General features: G+C 31.1%; 2 protein-coding genes across 2 annotated transcripts; one reads left to right on the plus strand and one right to left on the minus strand.

Annotated features, from left to right (window-relative positions):
* The first annotated feature begins 1,145 nt into the window (after positions 1-1,145).
* LOC131853266 (growth-blocking peptide, long form-like) lies at positions 1,146-1,728 on the plus strand. Its single transcript, XM_059204111.1, is given in 2 exon segments — positions 1,146-1,568; positions 1,571-1,728. Coding segments are annotated over 2 exon segments (420 nt in total). The 5' UTR covers positions 1,146-1,195; the 3' UTR covers positions 1,618-1,728.
* A 3,685-nt stretch (positions 1,729-5,413) lies between these two features.
* LOC131853366 (proline-rich proteoglycan 2-like) lies at positions 5,414-7,670 on the minus strand. The gene is made up of 2 exons (XM_059204233.1): positions 7,586-7,670; positions 5,414-6,492 (listed from the first exon to the last, which is right to left on the minus strand). The coding sequence occupies exons 1-2, from the start codon at positions 7,668-7,670 to the stop codon at positions 5,414-5,416; spliced, it is 1,164 nt and encodes a 387-aa protein (XP_059060216.1).
* Positions 7,671-27,352: the final 19,682 nt, after the last annotated feature.

Raw genomic sequence — 27,352 nt, forward strand, 5'->3', positions numbered from 1 at the left:
ATTTATAAAATAACCAGAATTAATTTATTGGTAATAATCCCGTGATAAAAATTTTGCCAGAGCAGGAATTTTTGAATTTTTTTACATTGAAAAAGCCCTTTGCCCTTTTCTAACTGTAAGCTTTGACTGTAGGTGACATTTCAGATTTATACAGTCACCTGTTTACTCTAGTTTTATATCGACTTGTTAAAAAAGTCAGCTTGATTACAAAATATTCATTCATACAACAATTTTTGACAGATTTTTGGAAAGCACCAAGCACAAATTTATAATTATAAATTATGTTCGACAAATTGGTCGAAATTAATAGAAAATTATATCCAATTAATGAATAAGATTGATGATACACCTTATATTTTATAATGAAGCCTTATAGTATACTAACTGATACCCGTGACTTCTTCTTCCCCTTTCTGTTCGATCCCTTCTTTACAAAAACTCACGTCCTAATTGAACTCCTTCCTGATTATATTTTTGAAATAAAAGATTACCAAAAATTATCCTCGTTATATAGTATTTCTTACTGTAAATTTTATTAAGATCTGGTTATTTATAAAACAGTATTTACACATTTTCGAGTTCATAATATATATATTTATATATATGTATATAATATATTAACATGGTTTGAGGTCACACAAAGACAACCGATAATTAAACGGAACTTTACAATATTTAAATAAAAATAAAATAGTATTATCATGTTTTACAGATGATGCAGGATAGTCATCCACGGAAGAAATAAGAAAATAGCATTGAACGATGGCATGATGCATTCCGTGGTGCAGCGCTAGACATGTTGCTCGCTGATACTTGCTCGGGACGACATAACCTATATTAAATGGGCTCGGATCTGACTGAACGAGTTGTGCCGGTGTACCCACACTAGTGTTTATTGTCTGATTTCTACCTACACAATGTATTATTTTTTGAGAATCAGACAATTGGTGTAATTGTGTGACATTTATTATTATCAAATGCGGATATTAGTAACTAGTAATTTTTAAAACAGTCATATAAATTAAAGAATGTTGTCCGTTATCTTTGTGTCGTTTACAATAACCTTTTAGGTGATCTTTCTTTATAAAGTCAATATGTTATCTGAAGAACTACGACGATTCCTAAGGCATATTAGCTGACTTTCAGTCACATAAACAAGGCCGGCTTGACAAGTGAGAACGTCGCAATTATTAAAATGAAGTTTACCATTCTATTCTGTGTACTAATAACAGTTCAATTTAATGATACACATGGTGGGAAAGTGTTGGAGTTTCTTGAAAAGGCGCACGAAAGGGCCCATGAAAGGACGGAAAAGGCAAGAGATAACTTTAGAAATTTGTTTAGTTTAAATAAACATATTAACGAGACTGCAACTGATAACAGCACGAGTCAAATTCCAGCTGTTGGGCCAATAACTAACAGAGATAATACGGCTTCTACGCATTATTCTGATAAACAAACTGAGAGTGCTATACTGTTTCCGACAGAAGAATCGACCAGTATTTCTAAAGATAGTGTTACTACAACAACAGACAAAAGTGGAAGAGAAAACTTTTCCGGCGGTTGTGAGATGGATATCAACGAACTACAGACGGCAGGTGTATGCCTACATTCTAATAATATGATCCACACTGAGATATTTCATAAAACTATATTTTTTTCATACTGAAGTCAATTTAACCAAACAAATCTTTAGTCATGTATTTTCATTATTATATATGCATATTATACGTAGTTTTATTTTACCTTGTACACCACTGAAGAGTGCGTATAATTGAATAGTGATTAAATTTTTAACTGTCGTATTTTTTATTTGTATTCCTTTTGGTTCTGTTTGTTTTATTGCGTTGACAAATACCTGTCTTATTCATATACGTATGTAAATGATATTCAATGCTACTTACCTTGTGCAAAATTGCTGTTATCCTGTGCCTTTACACCTTTTTTCATATCATTCTTGGTATATTCCTATATAATAAAAGGTACTTATGTGCAGAATACATTTTTTTAATTGTAGTAATTTAGACTATGCATTGGCTGATCAATCTATGTGATCTAGTGATAAATTAATATAAAAAGTTAGTACATATTATATCAATTTCTGTCGAAGTTACACTGTTTTAGAGATAGATTTATGGAAACTGGGAGACTTTTTAATTTAACTATTTAAACAATGAAATAAAATGAATATGCTGTTATACTAATATATCTTAATCAATAAGAAATTTATGAGATTTTTTTTTAATATCATGAAATAATAAAATTAAATTTGCAATTCAATTTAAATAAGTATTATGAAAATAAATTACACCTATAGTTTTTTTTCCTTTCCTTTACGAAACTATATCGGATGACTTTGTTTACTGTATGGAAATAAATGTGTCGTAAAATGTTTATGTAGGTAATTCGATTGATTATAAACTAGTACCCTTTTTTTGGCAATTTATTTGATTCTTAAGAGTTAATTCATTAAATTCTTAGAAGCACTTGTTAAAAATAATAATTTATACTATAATATATTTTGACAATTAACACAATTAACCAATAAATGTGACCTTCTCAAAATTTAACATAATCATTATGTGTATACTTATCTATAGTATATAAACAGCGTACATAGATACATGCGCTGCGATATATTCGTAACGTCAATTTTGGGAAATTGTACAACATTAACTACCTAACTGGTATAATATTAATCATGATTAATTATGATTAAAAATAAATAGGTATACAATAAACAACCAATATCAATTTATTCGTCTGGAGTCACCGGTGCAACTTGAAATATACGAGGCGGTACTTTTTCTGTAGTGCTCCAATTGTTATTATTAACAAGCGCATCGCCATCTGTTGTCAACTTTAAATTGGTGTTTGATAATGAACCAAATATTTTATTTAATGTGTCAATATCTATAGTTTGGGTTTTAACGGAAGTGTCTGGAGCGCGATTTGAACCGTATCTTATGTCAATTTGTTCTTCATTTGCAGTACTTGATGGGCTTTGTTTATTTGTGCCATTATCATCAGAAAAGTATCTGTTATCTTGAGATGGGTCTTGTTCATCTGAAAGAGTTTCTTGTCGATCCGGTGGTGGTCCCCGATGACCTTGTGATTGCCATTTATGATATGGGTGTTGCCAACGATCACCAGGTGGCCCTCGGTGACCCGGAGACGATCCTCGGTAGTCTAGTGGTGGACCTCGGTAATATGAAGGTGGTCCTCGGTACGCTGGAGGACCTGGGGACCACCCCCAACGGTAAGGAGGTGGGCCTCCATAAAAGCCTCTACTGTAACCACTATATTGTCTACTATTAGGTGGACTGTTGTTCCATGCTCCTCTATAAGGCGGGCCAGGATATTGTGCCGAACGTTTATCTGAATAAAAAAAATGTAGGAGTCAATTGCATAATATTTTAGCTTACTTCTTTGCTTTACCTATAACATATTTAAAACAGTAATTAAATTGTAGTATGACTTTAACAAAAGAGTAAAATCTATACAGTTCAAAAACAATCTACAAATATTTTTTTTGTAATGGAATAACAATCAAGCTGACGACAATCAACCTGATGGTAACTACTCGTAGCTTATATATATGTGTACATAAACAGCACATCATGTTATCATGTGGCATTCGTGATACCACTCATGCATTGCCATTCCAGTAAACTAAGATGTCACTCCTCTTATCCTGTAATTTCACATCGTCCTACAACCGAAACACTGCTTACAAAGCATGTTTGTTGATAAAACTAAATACAGCCCATTGACATGAGGTACACATAGGTAAAGTGTTTGTTAAATTATTCCATTACCGTAGAAAAAAATCAAATCTCTGTTTTAAATATTATGTTATTTACCAGTCATCATCATAAAAAATAAATACTGTATGATGTAGATAAATAGATCCACGTAGGAGTATAACTTTATACAGTAATCCGATTTTAAGAAATTATTATTGAGTATTTTGAAATAAATTATAAAAATAATTAAACTGTTTAATTTTGGAACGTGTATTGGCAGTTGATTTGTGTCTGTCTGAACTTTTCATATGCAATACCAGTTTATTTACTATAGTCGTATATCGTAGTACAAAATAATAATCATAAACATCGGATTATTAAGTATTATTTTAATAAATTTGCCACTATATTTGATACACTAAATAATTACAATTTTATAAATTCTATTATTCTTCATTTTAATTTTAAATTGAATCAGTTTTGCAATCGTGTAAGAACCTTCAACTGCATGTTAGCAGTTATAGAATGAATCCCATATTGCTTGACTTGTATTAGACAAGCCATGAAATATAGGACTAAATAGAAGTAAATCTATCTTTATTTTTTATATTATAACATGATATACTTTGTATAAAGTAGTTTACATGGATACTTCTATTTCACTCATTGGCTACCAAGCAGCTTACTTTGTAATATATGTTCCGACAAAGAAATATTTGCTTACTAAATTAATTACATCATAGTTCCCAGTAATGACTGTGTATGAAAGGTATCATGGTCGTCGCATGATGACGTGAAGCCCGTGGTGTATATTATGAGTAATAGACGATGTTTTTTTGCGGACTACTCCAATGCTATTGGCACGCAGCTGGCCGTTAGAGGTTCACCGGACAATAGGAGCGAGTGAAGATGGCACTCCAAACTAGCGGAAGGAGCTGAAGGCCAAATCGGGAGTTGGTTTTCAGCCTGACGGATACACCTTTTGTTTGATGGCACCGCTAGATGTTCGAACCTCTGCTTAGGCCGTCGTAATTTCCATCCTGTCTGTTTGAATGGTACAGGGGATTAATTGGAGGGGATAGGCGACAGTTTCCATAACTCGTCAAGTAAGCCATCAGCTTGTTGGCCATTGCAGGAAGAAAATCTATTTTAAACGAGACTTGGATAGTGACCGATTGGATACCTACATCATAAATTCTGCTCTTTAGATATTTAATAATACCACATTATATCAATTGAAACAAACTAAACTATATAAATATTTATTTTTCTATAATAAATACAGGTATATCTTAAATTTTAATACAATTAAGTATATAGATCAGTAAATATAAGTGTTAAATATAGCATAATTTTAATTGAGGACTATTCACACCATTGCATCTAGTTTGAAGCTAAGCACACCTAGTGTTATAGGTACCATATAAATGTCTAAAATGCGTAAATATTTCTTTTGTAAATGCATATATAATATATATGAAATAAATATTATAAACATACAAGAAAGACCCAGACTACAAATATCCTCATTAATCCAAATCTTTATACCGTGCGAGGAATCGAATCTGCGATTATAGGAGTTAAGGCGGTATCATAAATCTAAGCGTATGTTAAATATAATATTCTTAACCAGTACGAGCATCTATAGGTATATTAGTTGAGAAATGTTAATAATCTGGCGTAACAGGAACTGCTTGAAAGATTTGTAGCATTGAAGGATTCATATTTTGCGAATATTCTCCATTAATGTCTGTCAAAGGCATACCACCACTTTGCGGTTGTCCTCTTATATCAGGTCTGGAATTGATTTGATTTCTATCTATTAGATTATAATCAGAAAAGTTGAAGTTTCCCGTATTAGGCAATGTTTCAGAACCCATTCTATACTGTGGGTCTCTAAAGTCCGGCGGCGGAAATGGTGGACGAAATGAACCATAATATCTGTGCCATGGAGGCGGGTATCCGAAACGAGCCCATGGTGGAAAAAATGGAGGCGGTGGTCGTCCATAAAATGAATATGGTGGGGGTGCAAAAGGCCGTCCATAAAACGGATATGGTGGTGGTCCTCGCCCATAAAATGAATAGGGTGGTGGATGGAAATGATGTGGATACCAATATGGAGGGGGAAACGGATACGGAGGAAATGGTCTTCTATAACTAGTTGATTCATTTTGCCTGCCTTCATACATTTGATCATACGGTATATGTGGCCTTCTAAAATAATCTGATTGTTGTCCAAATCTGTTGTTATATTGGGAGTCATATGGTTGCTCACCATAAGGTGAAGGTGATCCTTGTTGAGGTGAAGGTGATCCTTGTAAAGGAGCACCACCACTAGGTGATCGTGACTGCCATCCTCCAGGAGCTGGCGGTCGTGACTGCCATCCTTCAGGAGTAGGTGGTCGTGACTGCCATCCTTCAGGAGATGGTGGTCGCCATGCCTCTAGTGAAGGTTGCTGAATTGGCCTTTCTTCTTGAGGCGAAACAGCTGGCCGAGGAGGAACATTATTTGAGTTTTCATTACTGGCATACAAGACTTGCGGTGCCGTATTTACAACTTCACCTGAACGAGAAGGCCAGTTTCCACGAACTTCTACTAAACTATCATTTTCCTTGTTAAAAATAAATATCAAATCATTATTTCCTTGCTGATTCGACTGAGACTTCCCTTCTAGAACATTTCCGTTAGGAGGTTGTTGCTGGAATTGAGCTTGCTGCCACCAATTGGTTTGCGGAGATCGTATTTCTGATAATCAAAAAGAAGTCTCAATTGAACTTTAATAAATACTAATTTACTTATTCAATGAGGCAGGAATATGTAGCACATAGTTATTACGATAAGCTCGCCGGGAAATAAATTTATTTATTTTTTATGTATATCGGGCAACTTAATATTGTTTATACAACAACATTGGCCCTTATTATATACACCGTAAGGACTGACATATATAGTTTAACTGAAATACGCTTATTTTCCTTCATTTTACTTATCTAACAGTTTCCAAATATTTAATTTATATTGAGAACGTGTCCTTATACAACTTCAACTTATCATAATATTTACCTCAGTAGGAAAATAGGTAATAACCTAATTTCCAAAATACAACAATAAATATAATTTATGTCCGCAATGTAATGGACGACCTCGGTAGTCTAACGGTTCAGTACACCGCTTTAATTCCGATGGTCGCGGGTTCGATTCCTCATAAGATGCAAACAATAATGAGTATGATTGCTTGTATCGGTCTGGGTATTTTTTACGTATACTACGTACGTATTTATAAAAAAAATCTAAGTATTTGTATCAATTGTCTAGTACCTACCCATAACACAAGATCTGCCGTGGGATTAGATAGCGGTGTGATAATTATCCAGGGTTATTTATTATTTACTCAAACAAATATCGATATGTATATTAATATGTACAGGAATGAATACAATACAGTGAATAATTTTTTTTTTCATATTTATTTCAACTATACCCTTACACAATGAAATAATTATTTATTTAAAAATTTAAATTATTAAATCAAATGTATTAATTCATTCAGTTAGTCACCATAAGGTTAAACATAGTAGACTTATTAAAAATATAGTTGGTAATTAGCGGAAACTTACTATGTAAGTAGAAAATGTAGTAATTGTAATTATAAATAGAAGCAAGAGACAAATAAGCAGAAAAATGTTTATAACTAAATACAATGTATTCTATATTAATATTCTATATAAGGAATTAATTATTTAGTTCAATGAATTGTGATCTATAAGTGAAATTTAAAATCTTATAACATATAATTTACATTTATGCATGAACAAAAAATAATAAATATATAATTTACCTCTCACGTTTCCATAAACTGACACATAAAATGTATTTAATATAATCCATAGTCCACAAACTAATAATGTACACTTTTTTAACATTTTGTTTTCATTCCAAAACTTATGATTTTATAGTTGTCATAAAAGGTTGTATTCATTTGCTGGTTATGTACATAATGATTTAAGATGAGTCTCTAATTCTAGAAACTTGAAAAAAAACGAACCGGTTTTTTAAAGTATTATCATTAGACTCGTTTATTTAATAAGTATATTATGTTTACGTCACTACGGTCAATAGCTCTTTTCTTGAGTCGTTACACGTAATAGTATGCCTAATATTTGTTAGAGAATAGAATATTTTTTTTGACCTCTGTTACGAATGTAATTTTCAGAAAATGAAGTCCCAGAACTCAATTACCGGTCGCAACAATTTAAGAAAAGATAATTTTAAAATATGTTTTGAACCGTCTTATTTCAGATTCTTGGATTTTTGGACGTTCCCTATATTAACTAAAAAAACATTAATCATACCACTACTATTATCAACTCATTGTAGTCCATAGCTCAATATAGTATACAGCTGTTTGTACTGGTTTGTAATTTTCTATTAATGTCATATATGTCCTAAAAAATATAAACATAAAAAATGAAACATGTAAACAATTTCTGTTAATTGTACGAAACAATTGATAGATTATATACAGATACTATATCCCTATGCTAAGGCACTATATTCAGTTAATTATATGTATATAGAAAATACTAATGATAGATCAAAAAATAAAACCTTAATCGTAATTAACCGTAGCCGAAGGCCAACGTAGTTATGAATTAAATTTCTATTCACATAAGCCGTACCTACGTCATGAAGCAAAAAATATTTTTTTAAGAATTCAGTTGAGTATATTTTTATATTTTCATTTATAATAATGAGTTCCGGGTATTAATACGCTTGAATTTTCGTTTCATATTTAGTTTTTTTATGAATACTATAATAATGACAGCTAATGCATGTATTTATAAATAAATATGGTGATGCTAAAATTAATTGATTTTATTTAAAGATTATATTTGTAGTTAATAATAAAATCAATAATATTCTAAAATAAAAATGTTCAATGTAACTATAATAAATATAAAAATTATTTCAAATATATAATTACTTATATTTCGTAATTTCATTATTTATTAAAATATAACTTCTCCTTAATCTCTAATAAATGGATTGTACACAACATATTTATTACAATGTCAATGTTTATTTGACATAAGATCTAAATCACGGTGGGTTCACGTAAAGTGAAATGTAAAAGCCACTTACCTAATACTGAAAGCGGCGACAATCTCATTCCGTGCGACAAATTGAGAACACCTTCCGGTGGATGGGAGGCTCCAGCGCGGTCGTACTCACTGGTAAATAGCTATTTATTGTGGTATGGAACGAGACACCCTATATGGGAGAAATTTTGGGTAAAGGTATACTTACGGGCATTATGTCTATTGATAAATTAGTTTTTATGAAAGGGCCAAATTGTGATGAGTATGCAATGTAGTAAGTTTTATGATAAACGTAATAGGCAAGTAATTGTGTTTCATACATATTTCGGTAACGATAAATATAAATGAATAAAGATGGGTTTCTTGACAAAATAGGTAATTATTTTAACTTGATATATACATCTCTCGACTTATCGACTAGGATAGAGTGATTCGAAGAGGAAGTTTCATATGTACTAGTAATCGTTCAGTGTTCAAAATTCGGCCATAATTAATTTTCAGTAAGATATCGACAAATAATATTAATTTATTCTCGATTTAACCACAGACTTTAACAATAAACAAAAGACTATTTATACAAGCGTGTATGTCAAATACATGGTAGAGTGTGTAATGTTAAATTTATAATAAATATTTATTTTATTTATTTAAAGTAATTATTATGCATAATTAAAAAAAAAATGTATTCTGCACTCTTTTTCTATAAGTGTGCGAATATCATAGTTCGCGCAATTTTCGTAAAAAGGGGTACAAAGTCTCTTCTTAACGTATTATATATATAGATAGACAAATGAAAATTAACGTATATAAAATACAAGAATTTAAAAATAAAAGTATGCAAATGTCCGAAAATATTGCTAGTGTAAACTATAAAGATTTTTTTTCTAATATGGATTTATTTTAAGTAAATTCAACGATAGCGACCTCATTACGTAATTGGCTAGGTAAATAACCGTATTAGTATAAAAAATAGTTTATTTAATAACACGGATGTTAGAAACCTTGCATTCAATGGTCGTACGTACTTGTACAATGTTTGCTTTTGCAAAATCATGAGTTCATAATGTACGAGGGAATGTACCTATACACACCGTTTCTATAGTATAAAATGGAGATTTTGTAACTAATTCTATTATGGAGCACTATTTTACTTTTGATGAATATTTATATTGCAGATGTTTTATTTTATATATACAATCTTCGAAGTATCCACAGCTCATTATAACTAGTTCTTATTTCCAAGGATTTCTTATGCTCATAATAGTACTAATAATACATCCTTTTAATTTGGATCAACTTAATGTAATAATATTTGCATAATCAATCAGTTAGAGTGACATTACTCAATGGCTGATTATGTAATTAGAACTTAAATATAGTTCTTACCTATAAGGAAATGAAAATTATTTAAATGAGATCACATATAACTTTATCAGAACATTATAGTATATTGGAGTTTATTTTCAAAGTATAAAGTATAAACATATAATATTCACATCCATTCGATGTAATATTTGTACACATTTATTTACGTTAAATTTCGGTAAAACTGTGAGGCCAAGTGACGTATGATGGACACATACCACTAGGTATGTTAGGAAGGTAGGTATGTGCATCTCATATTTGTTTCCTTTATACTAATAAAGCACAGAAATAAAAGTAGTCTACGGAAACGTCTATCGAATGAGCATGTTAGAATGATCATTGAAACCATAGAACAAAATAAGTACATTATTCTGCCATTGAAACAACGATCACTCTCCAATCGCACAGTTTGTAAGGTACGAATAACATGTTATATAGACGGGTTCATAAATATATGTATATGCGACACACGTGTTGAATCAGTTGTATAAAACATTTGTGATACTCCAAATTATAAAACTGTATAGGTATATAGATTTAACTTAAACGAATGAAAATAGAACCAATATACTCATCTATACAGATAAATAAAATGCAGTGTCTGTTTGAAATTTCAAATTAAAAGATTGTTATTAAATACATCCGCAAGTATATTTCGATTTGTTTCTATATTTTAACCGTCCCTTCAGACACAAACCTCTTACTAGATGATTGTGTTATCAAAAATATGGATGGTTAACCACAAGGTTCACTAATAGGTCCATTATTATTGATGTTTCAAATATTATTTTTCTGTCATTTTTTTCTAATATACTTAAATCTAACATATCCACTCGTCACCTATAGTCATTATAATATTTATATGACGGTGTGAAATTACCCCGATCATGGAATCCAGTGTAAGGTATATTAAAAATAGGTGTAAAGAATATGTTACAAAAAGTTTAGTGATAGTGTGTTTGTACGAAGTGTTTTCTGGTAGTAATAGTGACGACGTACGTAGAAAAAACTAAGATAGCCGGTAGATAAATTTGTATGCTCGTAATAATTGTTTACAATCGCGCCGTCTTCGGGCGACTCGTGACCACGACGTTTATAACAGCACTGAAATATCGGAAGCTCTTATTATCATGATACATATAATCATCTAGTTTATATAACTTATTATAATGTTATAAACATTATAAAAAATTGTAATAAATAATAAACTGCTCCAAACTCTGCAGCATAATAAATGAAGTGAACTATGTATGCCAAAAGAAAGTTAGAATTATTTCATAATGATTCAAAAAAATGCTGTAAGCAGATATCATCGGCAAAAAATATCTAAGAAATTCAGAGTAAACGAGAACGCTGCAGTATTCTAAATAATTCTAAGCCAACGGGCAGTTTGTGAGCTGGCATCTAATTTAGTGCCTTTGAGATCAGAAGAGCGCTCTTTGTCGGCACGTTAAATTTGCAACAATCCGGAATCAGGCGGAAAACTATCGAAGTTTGGGCTAAATGAACGAGAAGTTTCTGACAGTTGACTCCAAGGACCTACTGAGGATGTCTTCCCTAACAGTCAACTCAGCTGCATCATTTGAAATGAAACTGATTTCCTATTCTATTTAGATCAAAGTTTTAGCTTTGATAAATATTATATATCACACATTTATTACATTTACACGGAAAGTGTTTTCTATTTCTCATAAAATAGACAGAGAAATTGGATGGAAAAACTATACGATTACAATATCAAATCATTTTGATTTTTGTTTATTTGATAGTAGTTTGTGTTCAAATAAAATACGCAGCTGAAAAATCATACTTGGAAACAGTCTCTTTAAAACTTAGGTTAGATTAAAATTACTATTATTGAATATCTTCTGAAAATGACAAAATGGCATTGCCTATTCTGTTAACTTCGATAAAATTATAGTAAGACTACCAAATTACCTGTCACTCATCTAAGAATACACCTTCCAAAATATGATATTTCGATACGATTCTTCTAATTTATCGACCATAAATGTTTATAGAGCCATTTTTTTAAGTATTAGTTTGGTTGTAATGTAACCATGAAAGGTGAAGATACTCTCCGGATACCCATGTGTTATCCCGGTCGTTTGTTAAGCTCCCGAATTATGTGGCGCCCTGGGGGATTCTGCAGCGAGAAACACAAAACAAGTTGGTTTCACTTTTTTTCGAAACAAATTTACTTTTTTGTCTGCATTTACTGGTTTACCTATCCCAAGCGTAGTCCAATATAAAATAGTAAAAATAAAGGTTTATATCATCATCATTTCAGCCCGAAAGATGTCCACTGCTGAACAAAGTTCTCCACTAAAAATGACAATCGGTCCTGCGCTGCTTGCATCCAACGCTTTTTAGCGATCTTGACCAGATCGTCGGTCCCCCTTGCTGGAGGCCTTCCCACGCTGCGTCTTCCGGTCTGGGTTCGCCACTCGAGGACTTTACAAAGGCCATCATCTGTTCTATGAGCCGTGCTTATTGCCACCTCAGTTTCGCAATTCTGGCTACGTCGGTCACTATGGTTCTTCTGCGGATCTCTAAATCGCTAGACCACTCCGTCAACTAAATATATAGGCCGGCCACTGGTTAGTCAAAATAAATAAGCAATTAAATTGGTTGATAAAAATTACATATTATAATGTAATAATGTAAACAATCGCTTATGGGGACTCCCCAGTATCGCAGGTCAAGTGATACAGACACATATAGTGATTAAATTGAAAGTAGGTATGTGGATAAATAACTAATATATTTTTTATAATTTCGATGGTATTGGTATGGCCTGGGTAACGACGGAATGTGTTTTAATGATAACTAATAAAAACCTTTTAAAAACATTATTTGTTTTCCTGGTATTGTATTAGAACAAAACAAAGACAAACAGACAAAACGTGAAAGTAAAAATAAAATAATATATAGGTTTTCCATATATTAGATATTTTATTTTTACATTCATATAAAATTAAATAATATTATCAAAAAAAGGTCAACAGTTGGCATATCTGTGTACATACTTAGTTGTTGTAGTTATATTTTATGTTATGGTTTAAATTGACTATTCCATTTATCTTTTCTGGTCTCTAGTAATAAAAAACTCCCAGTTTTGTGGCGTAATTCAAATTAAAAAAATATATATATACCAATATGTCACGGTTCTATTATGATATATTACATGCAATATTTTAAATAAATAAAGTTATTTTGTTCACTTTACAAACTCCTGAATCAGGGGACTTTATTTATAGTTTCTAGAAAACTAGGGTAATGTTTCCATCATTATCTTTTAATTGCAATATATCCTTATTGTCAGTGCTTATCAAATATTAAACATGAAAAAAAAAATCACGTTTTTTTAAATAAATTTATATTAAAATGATAATATTATAAGCTACATTTAATATTACTTTAATCTTCAAATCAGTAAAATAATCAATTCGTAATAAAATCTACCTAGGTGGCTTTAACTGAAGTATAACTAAGGATCATTGACTCATAAAGATCATAAAACACTATAATAAAATTATGTATACGGAACATCAAACATCATGTTACTTTGATAAACGGATTTGTTTTATAAAATATTTCATTTCATAATCCAGAGCCAATAGGCTTTCAATGCAAATTGGAAAACATGCACTACAAACTTTCCTTCAGTCAATACGCCCGCTTGCCTAATTGGCTGGAGTTCCGCTTAACAGTTACAAATTATAAACGAATGCAGTTGGTATACATTTGAGAGTTGATTTTTAATAGCATTTCAATACTATACAAGCGAAAAGTCGGGTCCTTGCTAAAATTACATAAAATTATACTCATTTATTTGAAAATAAACCCTCGATTTAAATTTTTATGATTCTATTTACTCGTCGCTCCATGATTTTGCGCTTTGCTCAACAAGCATATGTCATATTTTTGTTAAGTCACATATTTGTTTATGTAATAATATAAACTTGACGATATGAACAAGGACATGCTTGGTCTATAAGGTTCTAAATCGCTCTATATCAAAGTGACAACATTTTATGTTAAATAATTTAATCTAACCGGTGCCGCGTAGCGCAACGTGTCTTAACATAATTTAATATATAATGTCATGTTACACTGATTTCACGTAAGGTGAAGACATTTAGTGTTATAAATTCATATACAAACAAAAAAATATACGAGGATAATAAGGAAAAGTTCACAATCGCTCATAGAATTTTCAGTAGGCGTAATAAAAAAACAGTTCACCCTTGAAGGGCTCAGGGAATGGTGCGTTACATTCGAAAAACAATATCGTGTTGGATGTCTCAGTCTATCAGACGGGAGTCAATGGCGAACTTTGTAAAAGTGTCACGTAATATGTAAATCGTTCAGGTCGCGATGTGTCCCGACTGTCAAAAGCATCCGGCACCAAATAGATCTCGGGACGATTTTTTCTCAATGATGACTTCACTTTCAAAACGACGAGGGGTGGAAGTTTTTACAAACAGACTGTTCTACGTTTAACGTTTACGTGGAAAGATTTTAATATCTCTAATTTGTTTATTGTTATTAGATACATTATAGTAATAATAACAACATGATTAAAATAGTGCACATATGCATGTGTATTAATTTAATTTTATCCCCTCTAGCATTCAATTTACAAATCCAATCAATTTTTTAAATTTAATTTATACATGAATAAATAGAAAAAAAATAGATACATTTAATTACATATTTACATCTGTATAAATACAGTAAGGCGGCCATATTGCAGAAATAATTATTTTAAAGGCAACCTTTTATTTATATACTTTATATAAAGGGGAATATCTCTCATAGATATATATATATATATAATTAGTTATAATTGGCTTTTATAATTATTATTTAAAATATATATTCCACAAAATTATTACCTGTAACTCCATAACAAACAAGTAATTAAGTATAATATATTATTACTAGCTATTACTATTAAAACTTTTTAAAAACTATATAGTAATATTTTAATAGTGTAAACATGTAGCCGTACTCGTAAGTATCTTCAGTAAGCGGCGGGGCGGAGCACTTCCATTTGAAGTGACGCTTAATGGTGCAACAATTTCCCTCGAATCTCGCGACGCGCCTTTGTTTAAATATGCATCGTGTCACCACCGGTGACGTACTCAAAATATTACAACGCGATGGTGCCAGTCCCGTTAGCATAATAAAACGAGCAACGCTACGGGCAACGCATTAAATTAAACTGCACTAACGAGGCACGCTGGGAAATCAAATGACTTTCTTGACATTGGTCTTCTTGTCTGATTATAGGTTGGTGTCTACAAACTTCAATCAATAGTATCCATTTTCTATTTTATTTCGCTGTAAAGGCGGTGTCACCTAAAAGGTTATTTTATTAGTAATTCATTTGTTATTGATTAATAAGATTAATTCATTTCGAAAGGAGAATGGTGTCAATTTATTTTGTTACGAAAACTTAATAGTAATTTTTTTTTCCAACCGCAGTGGTGCTATTGTGTTCATTAAATTTAGTAAATTTTTTGGGGAATAAAGTATATATACTTAGGAATATACAAAGTTGATTGTAAATATATGAAATTGTTAAAATTTATCTTAGTTATTTACGTGCATTAACACAAACAAATAATTAGATATTTAATTGCTGAGGCAATCGAATGTACACAAGAAGAACTTTCTATCTTACGTCTGTGAGGTTTACAGAGTTTAAAGGAATTCCTTTCGGCTGCGAGGTGGCTTCTCGTTTAGCGGGAACTTAATTTTGAATGAACTTTAGATTGAGAACTAAATTCAGACTATGTTGCTTTACTTTCATTATTATTTCAAGGGCAAAATGAAATATACTTGCTGATATCATCATCATATAATAATATAAATTTATAGAAAACACATAAAATTTTCAAACTTATATATTAGTTGGGCTCATGACTTCCTATTCGTATAATTTTGTTTGTAATGCAATTTCTGTGATTAGCGTATAAACGTACAAATAATCAAATAAGTCTAATGATAATTGTTTTTTGTTGCTAAAATCCTCAACAATAGCACAGATAGTATGATTAACTACATTTTTATTATATGTATAGATTTCTGTATTCTTTATTGTTATTATATAATATATACACTTTACTGTACTTATCAACAGCATAGCAGCTTCAATTGAACTATAACTAGTTAAAAAAAAATGCTGCATACAATATTTATCTTTGACAGTACAAGCAATGAATTAAATAACTATAAACTAGACCACAAATAAGTGTCGTAACATAAAAGTAACATATAAAAATTAAAAGGATCACCAATAGAATAGACGACTTGGATTATTGTGCAAGTCCACGCGCGAGATTACACCTCGGGCCACGTTTAACTGTGAGTTATGATCGCCTTACTCCTGTTCAATCTTGTTGGCATCTATGAGAAAATACTGCTGCTGCTACGCTCCGAGAGTGTTAAGATGCCTGACATTTAATAGCCTGCATCGTATATCAAAGGTATGTAAAGGTAAGGCTTACTTTTTCTCAACTAAACATATTAAGTTTTACTATTATCCATATGGAGTATGAAGAGATCAAAATTTTAAATGAACCTGCCAACCACCAACTTTGTTAAGCAGTTCTGAAATTAGCGAGCCAAAAACCACTGATAAATAATCAAAAATTATTTTATCTTAATAAAGTTACTCAATAATAGTTTTTTTCATATACAGACGGAAATCAGTTACATTTTTATTCTATGAATAGATAACTGTACCCCATATTTATTTATCGCAATTCATTCGTATCATGAGGAAATCTACGTGCAATACTGTTCATTAAGGTACATATATGGCTTTCAATTAGATAAAGTATCGATAGGTAAGCAGGGTGTTCAGTAGTTGCTGACTCGTTATCTAATGTCAGGATACTTTGTAAACACTGGTTAACAAGTTGCGGAGACTAGACGAGTAGAGCGGAGTGTGTCGGATTCGTAAGGAAATACCCAGCGCTATTAAACAAGTGGCGATAAACTATAATTACAGTAGGCACAAAATTGACAAACAGTACAATCAAATTATCGTCCATGCTTGAACTGTAAATAATGATGCAATCTTCATTATTTAAATAAAGTAATCTTAATGAATATAATGTGACGCTAATTACGCTCTTAATAACGCACAAGCGTATACAAGCGCACTGTTTGCAGCTTATAATAAGTTATAATGTATAATATATTATAGTTACAGTTGTTAGTAATGTATCTATTTAAATACCACTAATAATATATAAATAATAAATATAAGCGTAGTGTAGCGCCCGGTAAAGCAGCACCACCAACGGCTTCCAATTGTGTTTTCAAACTATCTAATCCATTGAATTACACAAACTTTCATTCAAATCGGTTCAATAGAACATGTAATATATGTTAAGATAAATAAAAAACCACTGCAGTTCATCGCTAACTCTTATAAATGGCTTCATGATTTTTTTTTGTTTCAATAGGATTTCTAGAGTATTTCATCTTTGCAATACAATGGTTTCAATATACATAAATCTCTTACAAACGGTTTTATCATTTTTATTCCCACTTTAGTCGTGTTCTTGCATAATGCGTTATATGCGCAAATATTAGATTATTAACTCTGTTGTCACAAATGTTCTTTTTTATTTTCTGTTCTTTTGCTATTAATGAAAAATATATATAATATAAACTATCTTTCAACTGAGTTTAATAATTCAGAAATCGGCTTTAACTTTTTTATCAACTTATGTGTGTTATTTTATAACTTTTTTTCTATGCGAACTAATTATTATTATTTTAAAGCTAGACATTATCATGTCAATCTGATTAAAATCTACTTTCTGGGTTACCTTCAATAGTATGACTAAAATTGGTTTTCGCAGAGCCTGAATAAAATATCATCTCCATACGGCCACCTCGACGTTGATATTAACAATACCTCTGTCTATCTCAATCAGGATAACAGTCGGGTCATACATTATAATTACAATTACAACAATTTTTCAACTGCTAGTCTAAATTTATGTATATCATAACTGAGCTTAAACGTCGTAATATTGTAATAAACTATTATAATAACAACGTTATTATGTTAAATTTATGTGAGCCCAACTTAGAAGCTGAACTGCGGTAGCGACGGCTAATATGCTGTATCCTACACTATGAGTAACTACATATTACCTATAGCAACAATGATACTATGGGGAATATTTTTTATGAAATTGGAATATCAAACGAACAAATTTGTAGAAAGTGGTAATCGTGTTTGGTAAATTACGACTATAAACTGCAGAAAAAAATAGTAATATTTTATTCACCTGCCTGAGAACCATATTTTCAGAAATACCAAACTCAGGTACTGATGGTAGTCATAATAACATGATTTTTTTTCTTTAATCGGGATTCACACGTTCTCATACTGACACTGGTTGGTGGGAAAAATTGAATTTGGTAGTAGGTGAGTAAATTAACTTTATTGTGATAAATTAACATATATACGAGTATAGATGAGATAGGATGACAGAATAGGAGTCTATATATACAGATACAGCATATATTATGACATCACTGGTATTTTATTTATCCCAATTTACCATCATGCTCTGATAGTAAATTGCGATTTGTGCAACTAATTTTAAAATGCACACGTTCTGCCAATTTTAATTAAACCTAATACATAGTTTTACGAGAAGACTATTAAAATTTCAATTCTTTGATTTGATTCACGTCCGATATTAATTTTAACTATCTAATTTCCTAGATATAAGTATAACCAGTATTATTGTCCTCTATAATAAACATTTCTCAATGTAATTATTATAAAAAGTTATGGTAGTAATTCTTGTTCGTGAGTTTTCTCTTGATGCCGAAATGTGATGAAATTTCGAATATATTAAGAAAACTGTTTCACATAGTCTATTTTTTCGTTACTCGCTATACATATATGAATAGGACAACTTCAAATAAATCTTGGCGATGGCGGCGCCTGGCGAATGAAATGAGTGACACAGAGGAACACATACTTTATACAAAGTCGTTGGTATGAATATATATATATATATATATAAATAAAACCGCCGGTAAAAACTAATAACTACTATAAACCACGATAACTAATTTAATTATTTCATCAGTTCTGAACTTTAATAATTAGATTTTAATAAATCCCTACTCAATTTTAGTGACTAGACAGTTTATAATTAAGAAATTTAATAACGTTAAAATTAGTCGATGTTGTGCTAAGTCTTCCCGCCAATTTTATTATTGGCCTCCTCTAAAAGTTTTCGCTTAGAAAGAAAATTTACATGTTATTGAATTTTTATACCTTCATTTAGTAAAGGCCTAATAAAGGTAATTTTCTTTAAACGAGTGCTAAATTTGTACATTCCATTATTATTATTTTATTAATATGAATGTGCATGAGGAAGGAGATTGTCAATACTAATAAATAGTGACTATAACTATTGCTAAATGTCATTGAACATGCCGAGATGACTCCACGCAGTCTTTCGCAGAAAAGTTTAGTTAGCGCACTCATAAAAATATATACCTACTCAACAATAATTTACATAACTTTAATGTAGATAATACGAAGGGGAAACTACATTTGGCGGACTTATCTCTTTTAGCGATTTCTATCAGTCAGCAGTGAAACATTTAGAGAAAATGAATGGTGGTGCAAATAATAGGATGAGCATGAAGTCAGGTGAGTTAGTCCATCATGGCAAATTAATCATTAATTTTCTATAGGAGACCGCGTAGAGTTGACCTGACATGGCACATGGCATTAAAGGATTAATAATAATAAAAAAATGCATACATACAATACAATTATATTATGTTTAATAAATACAGTATATACAGATGCACATTAATACTAATTTGCCTATCGATCCAGGTAGGACCTGGAACTAATTGAACAGATCCGATCCGTCATATTGTCAGTACTCAACGCTACGCTTGCATATTAGATCTTTTTCAGAGACATTTAAAAAGTTATTATTGCGGTTAATTTTGATAAAATCTAATATCACCTTCTATTAGGTTTTTTATTCTCATTAATCAAAATAATTCGTCTAAAAAAAGGATGCTGGTAACATTATGAATTCAGATTTTATAAAAATGTCCGTTACGTGATGTATGGTTAGGTGTCGGGGCTTAATCCACGCAACTAACTGCACATTCAATTTAGATTCGTGCATAATGCATGTTGTCGGGCTCGCACGAGACCCTGGGAGCATTTGCTGTATCTAATTACGTATTATGCTTTGCCATGCAGACAGGCACGTCTGCCGACGATGAATATTAGATCATTGTCCAGCCTACAATATTTGGCTCGATATTGCACCCGATGTGTTACTCGTAATTGCTGAGCTGTGGTAATCTACTTTGACGGCCATTTGTGGTTTTTGTGGTCACTATAAGGTATTTCATCCTCAGGCTATATACATGATTAAATTCATAAACTATAATATAATAAATATTAATTTTATATGTATTATACAATATATAGATAGTAATACTAATACCACATTAACTAAAATAAACTAATTGTCGCATAGTGCTATGTGTAATTATTAAGCTCAAAGTTTAATAAAATACACCTGGATTTATAGTGAAATTATGAAACTAAATGTATATATACGGCAAATTTTGCCATCATTTTAATAATATTCCCTCTGTGAACCTAAAGTTGACTGAGATTTAATGAGGATAATATTAAAATCCTCTACGAATTAGCTTTGTAATAAAAGAGTTATAAACCTGCTGAAATTCTAAGTTAAGTATCCACAGAGTTACCAAAATTGAGGTTTTACAGAGCGTGATTCCTAGCTTAACTTTCGGCAATCATAGAGTCGACCCTCCACCTTCGTGAGCTGAAACTGTCGTATTTCCTCATAAGGGTGGAGAAAATGCCGTCATAACTCACGGTTAGCCGGCTCCCAAGCGTGTTGTAAAGATGCCCTTAACACTAGTCTTCATTTTCTAGTGGGAGCACTGCGTTTGTCTGTTCTGATTTTTAAAGATGAATAAGGACAAACATTTTTTTTATATCAAGATTACTTTTTATTAATCTTATTTTGCAGCAAAATGTATCAACATACCTAATATAAATAGTCTATATGATTTGCTTAATAGTAATTTTACATGATTAATGTGAATACACTTTCACATAATATCCAAGGAAGCAAAGGAAGGAAAATTGGGATTATTCTCTGCAAAAAGGTGGCACTAATGGCGGATCAGAAATGGCATGGGTCGTTACATTGGCTCACGTGGTGTGAGCACCTAATAGCCTTGCTCTATTCCTCACTATTTAGCAGGTGGCTGTTTTCCCACGTTACCCCCGCTAAAGGTTATTGGGCCTGCTTTCACGCTTTTTATTGCTTGAACGCAGTTTGAACTCAATTATTTTTATGGTCGAGAAAATTGCTATTTTGTTGCTTTATCACGATTATCAAGATAAATTAGTTCCGCGATTGATAGCATACATTCTTTAGTATTTTGTTACATTGTATAAATATCGTATTCTTAAAAACATAAGCAAGTATACAGAAAATTATGTAATTATGTAAAAGGAAGTGACTAGTGATGTAGTAAAATAACTTTACACAATACATTTCCATAATAGGTACAGCTAGAACTTAAAAAAAACCTGACTTATATAAGATAAAGGTATTTTCTCAATTATGTATTTTGTTATTTCATATAAAACTTTCTGAATAAGTTTTTATAAGTGTTCTTGAATTTTACAGGTAGATGAAATTGTAAAGGTTTCGTTTTATCTCTTTGGTTACGAACTTCTAAATATTATGCATCTAACTCAGGACTTAAAAACTTTTAGCTGTTATTGCTAACAAAACCCCTTGGACGTAAAGCACGTCATAGTCATATACCACAGGGCAGTGTGGTTGACATCTCTTTGTTCATGTTAATTTTTGTAAACATAAAGACAAACAACTGATGTTCATGTCTAGAGCTAACTTTCACGATATTGATACATACACATTAAAATGTTTATGATATTTATCTATATTTTAATTCTTATTGAATTATACCAAAACATTTATTCCTACCTTACAACGAAGAAAAAGAATATTTTTAGAACAGACAAAATAAAGTATCTTTTTTTAAACTGAAATTTTAAACTTTTTGTTATTTATTTAATTTGTTATGTTTTATTTAATTAGTTTATACACAACCTTGATCGTGAACGTGGTTTAGTATAAACTATTTTATATACGTATTTGTATCTATTTGTTTTGTAAGTAATTTTTATCATCCTATGACATGCAGTAACAACAATATAACCAAACACAATTAATAAAATTTAGTACTATTACTATTGTGGGACTTCTCTATTTATTTTATTTATTTAAATCGAATTCACTTTCTGTACTAATAAAAAAGTAATCGCAGCGCGACAACGTCAGCAAGTATTAAGAGCCAAAATACAAGTTAATCCTGTATCCGAGAGCTTGCAAATGAAGCTTAATAATCTCAAGCCATCTTTCTTGGCTTACAATGGATCAACACGATTACTTCCATGGATTTTCCCCAAAAAAATATTATCTAAGAAACGAACGCTAATAAATATCGTAGACTATAAGGAAATAAGGAAGATATTGAACAGTTTGGTCAGACTGTTCTAATCTTTAGATCAAAGTTATACAGAAACAGAGTGACGCTATTATAATTCTAAAATTCAATTAATTTAGGTACATTGAATAATAATTAAATCATATTATCTTTTTGCCTATCTGCCGTGAAGATAAACATAAATAAGTAAATATTAAAAAGTCTAGTCTGTTATAAGTAACATCTGCTATAACTTTTATTATAACATAAACAAAAGTGAAATGCAATATTATTACAAAATATATAAATAAACAAGTACGTACTGTGTAAAAATATCGTATTTAACGCCCGTTTTTAAACAGTTACCTCTCGAAATCCGTACGATGAGCAAAGCAAACGTCACTAAACGTATTTCCAGGAGCGAGGAGAATTGAATTTTCAGAGACAGAGAAAAAAAACGAAACAGTTTTATTTAAACGACTGATTTGAGAGCAAACATCTACCGTACAGAGGGAATCAGCCCGCATTCCAATATACGAGGAAATCGTGTAGAATACAGACGGCGAACGTCTTAGTCGGACAGCGTAGTCTGAAATCGAGTTACCTGTTTTGCATATTAATAAAGCCTAAATTATTAAATTACTATCAGCACTTTCTGTCACCTCACTGAATTTATTATACGTAATTTGCTTATATAATGTGGTGAACAGAATCAAACAAAATAGGACACACATTAGTTTATGAACTACAAGCAGTTACCCGCGCCTTCATCTGCTTTTTTTAGATAAAAAATCTGAGAGTCTACATCCGTTTTCGTGAGACATGGCATCCTCGTTAGTGTAAATACTTAAACAGTATTATTTCTATTTAAACGTTAATCTTGATTATTACTATTAAGTTAGTCAATAGTACACATATATATTACAAGCTGGCCCTGTAAACGTTGTTTTGCCATATAAATTAAAATCGCTATTAAAAATAGGGGTTGATGGTAGAAGGGTCAAAATTTGGGGCTGAATTTGAAAAACCAAATAATAAAAAAATGTCGGGGATGGACAAGCCTTATCACTTAAGGCTATGAAAAATAGACAGTAGCCGATTCTCAGACCTACTGAATATGCATATAAAATTTCATAAAAATCGGTTAAGCCGTTTCGGAGGAGTATGGTAATCAACATTTACACGAGAATTTTATGTACAAGACTAGTAAACTATTGCTTATTAAGAGCAAGTATTGTAGCAGAACTATAATCATCTTCGAATAAGTATTATAATCATGAAACATACATTGACAAACAAAAATGAAGGAGTTACGCGCAAGAAATATTTTGGGGCACAAACTTAATTAGCGTGTTTTCTTTGATTACCGTCATCAGTGCACCGGCTGTTGATAACTACGGCTCAGTTCAGGTGACTGCTGACTGCTGTAACGGAATTTTCCCTCGCCCATTCTAAGAAAACTGTGTAATAAAAAATATGACTAAGCATTTTACTTCAATATGCATAATTAACATTACCGCTGATTACGTGGTGTTAGTATAATTTATTAAAAAAATGCTTACAGAAAATTATAATTCTCTCGAATTTTCTGCTGTAAATGTAAAACTTAGCTATCTATATTGTTACAAAAAATTTCCGTAAATCTACTCTTCATAAAAATTAAGCAATTTTTGGTACTGTAATGTTTTCATTTCATCATGCATATTAATTTCTTGAAGTGGTGACATTTGCACTAATTGCCCATTCTTAAGGCTATGAAACAATTATCTATGAGTAATCAGGTTAACATCATACAAAGTAATAAACTTACATTAAAAAGTACCACAAGGTTATTTTGAAAAATAGCATTTGTGGATAAGGGTTTTTGCATAGCACATTCTTAAAGAAGTATATTTTACATCTGTAACAAAGAAACCAATAACCAAACAATAGAGTACAGATTCCAAAAATAATCATCAATATCGGTTTTGAAGTACCGAGTATATCCCCTAACATAGGCACTAACTGACATGTAGTCAAATTATGATTTTTCAAAATTAGTTGAACTATGTATATTACTACGAAACTAAAACTGATCTGCTTCATACTGCTAGTAGGTACAATAAATAAAGGTCGGAAATATAAATAGTAAAATTTTCAGCAATATAAATGCAATGCTTATTATTATTGAAATTGTACCCATAGTATTGTTATTATAATTAAAATAAAGATAATTATAAATGTAATTTATTATAATAATAGCCCAATCATTGCTGTCATTGATATTTAAATAAATGAAGGATATGATATGCGAAACATGCATTACATTCCAGTTTCGGGATGTAGTTACAATATAGATATAAAAATAACGACTTTCGATATCTTTTAAATTTGCTGTAATAAAGGAGTGCATTTCGTATATGTATTTGTCGTCGGGTTTCAATATGTCATTTATTAAATTAGCATTATTACTTAATATTGACTGGAGTTCAGGTAAATGAATTTTCCTCATTACATCTATTATATAATATCGCTTCGCATCATCTACATTGTAATACCTTAGGGACTTAATAAACTTTCAGTTAAATAATGTTTTTCATCTCCTCTTGTCGACAAAACAAATTGCTTCATTTTTGACTAGAAGGCATTAACAATGAAATTTATCACCTGCGTGTGGGGTGCCTGTTGCTGTCGTTTAAGGCCTCTAACTTAATAAATTTACCTTTAGATAGCTTTTAGAAACGGGTATGAATTTTAATTAATAAATAATTTATATTATATTTGAAATAAAGTCTTCACAGATTTTTTTTATGTCTTTGTAATAGTAAACAAGCTAATGGCCCACCTGATGATAAGTGCTAATCGTAACTTATACACCAAAACCACAATGGGTGTCACGTCATCATATGATGTTCGTGATACCACTCTCTAATCCTGTATATTCATTCTCTTCACCGTACGAAATATATTAATGGGTGAGACAGAGGTACCCACGTAGACGTCGAAAACAAATATAAAATTGTTTGTGTATTTCGCCATTAATTTTCAAAATGGTTCTAGAATGTGGCTTAAAGAGTGAAATGAAAAGTCTGGAATGGAATACCTTACACCTGGTAGAGTTAGTTTTGTATCTGGTAAAATTAGTTTAGAATTAATTTGTCTAGGTTATAAATACGAATATCTAATATTAGCATATACTTATATGCTAATATTAGATATACGTATTTATAAATACTACGAACCGTACGACGGAAATCCAACCACCAGCTTTTTAGAGAGCAACAATATTCAGCTATTAATTTATTATATGTAAGTACATAAGGTAAAATATTCCACAAAACATACAAATGCATTCAACAGACTTCAAACTAGAATATTTATAGGGAAAGGGATCGTTCGTTACGGGGACTAATAACAGCATAGCTAGCAATATTAATGTCAGATTGACCGCCACGAGGTTTAACTTAGAAACGATCGTGAAAAATTTTTGGTGGCTTTATCACGATAGACTAACTGAACTGACATCATGCTCCACTAGTGCCCCGCGTACACCGGTACCGCATTCGGATGTTTCATTCCATTAAAAGAAAAACTTGAAAATTTCATTCGTTGCCATATTAATTATCTTATCGCGGTTGCGATTCCCTTGACTATTTGGTCACGTGACAGATGGTCAGAGCCGGACTCTGCGCAGATAATTAACACGTTTCTTTTCCCCCGTCCGGCTCCGTAACAAAACTTTATTAATACCGGTGGGGACTTAGGCTTTGAGAGTAACAAACTTTTCTAATGAAGTCGCCTCGCGGAATAACTATGGTGTACTTTTAATTTGTTTATTTTGCAAGGAATTAAAACTTTGTATTCTTTGTCACGGTAATAGTACAGAAACGGTTATATTAAACGGACGTAAAAAAATAAAAAGGTTTAACTCCTGTTTTTATACAGTGCTGACTGCTGAGTTATTGCAATGTTGAGTTATTATTTACCTAATATAATACGATTTTGAATATTGAACATTGAAATAATATATATTACATTGACAATGAAATAACTAGTTCTAAACTGTTTGTAACTCAAGGATAATGACAATTCAAAGAGGAGCAATGATTTGTCGTTTGTCGTTTTGATGATTAGCTCGGTAATATTTCTGATAACTATTACCGGGCTTTTTTTGTTACTACAATTTATACAGAGTGGTCTTAATATGTCTTACTATGTTAACATTAAAGTTTTATCACATTAAAGATTGTGATCTAACATTATAAAACTCTTGACATGATCATGAAAGCAATTTGTTAACTATGTTTATTGTTGTTGAGAAATTGATTTAGACTCAATCCTTTTTCAATATTATCAATACTTGTAATAGACTAATTATATTATAGATTATATATTGCATTAAACTACTTTCATTACACACATACTTTATATACTATGTGTATTATTATATTAATTAGTAACCTTAATACTTACTATTAGACAGTTTCTAATTTAAATAATATCGAAAATTCTGTCAACCAGCTCTATAGTGGAAAATTCTACTGTAACCTTAGTTTCCTATTAATCTTTTAGCTTATAAA

This window comes from Achroia grisella, unplaced genomic scaffold (assembly GCF_030625045.1).
Source record: "Achroia grisella isolate CSIRO2021 unplaced genomic scaffold, CSIRO_AGI_Agris_v1 utg900, whole genome shotgun sequence".
Lineage (NCBI taxonomy): Eukaryota > Metazoa > Arthropoda > Insecta > Lepidoptera > Pyralidae > Achroia > Achroia grisella.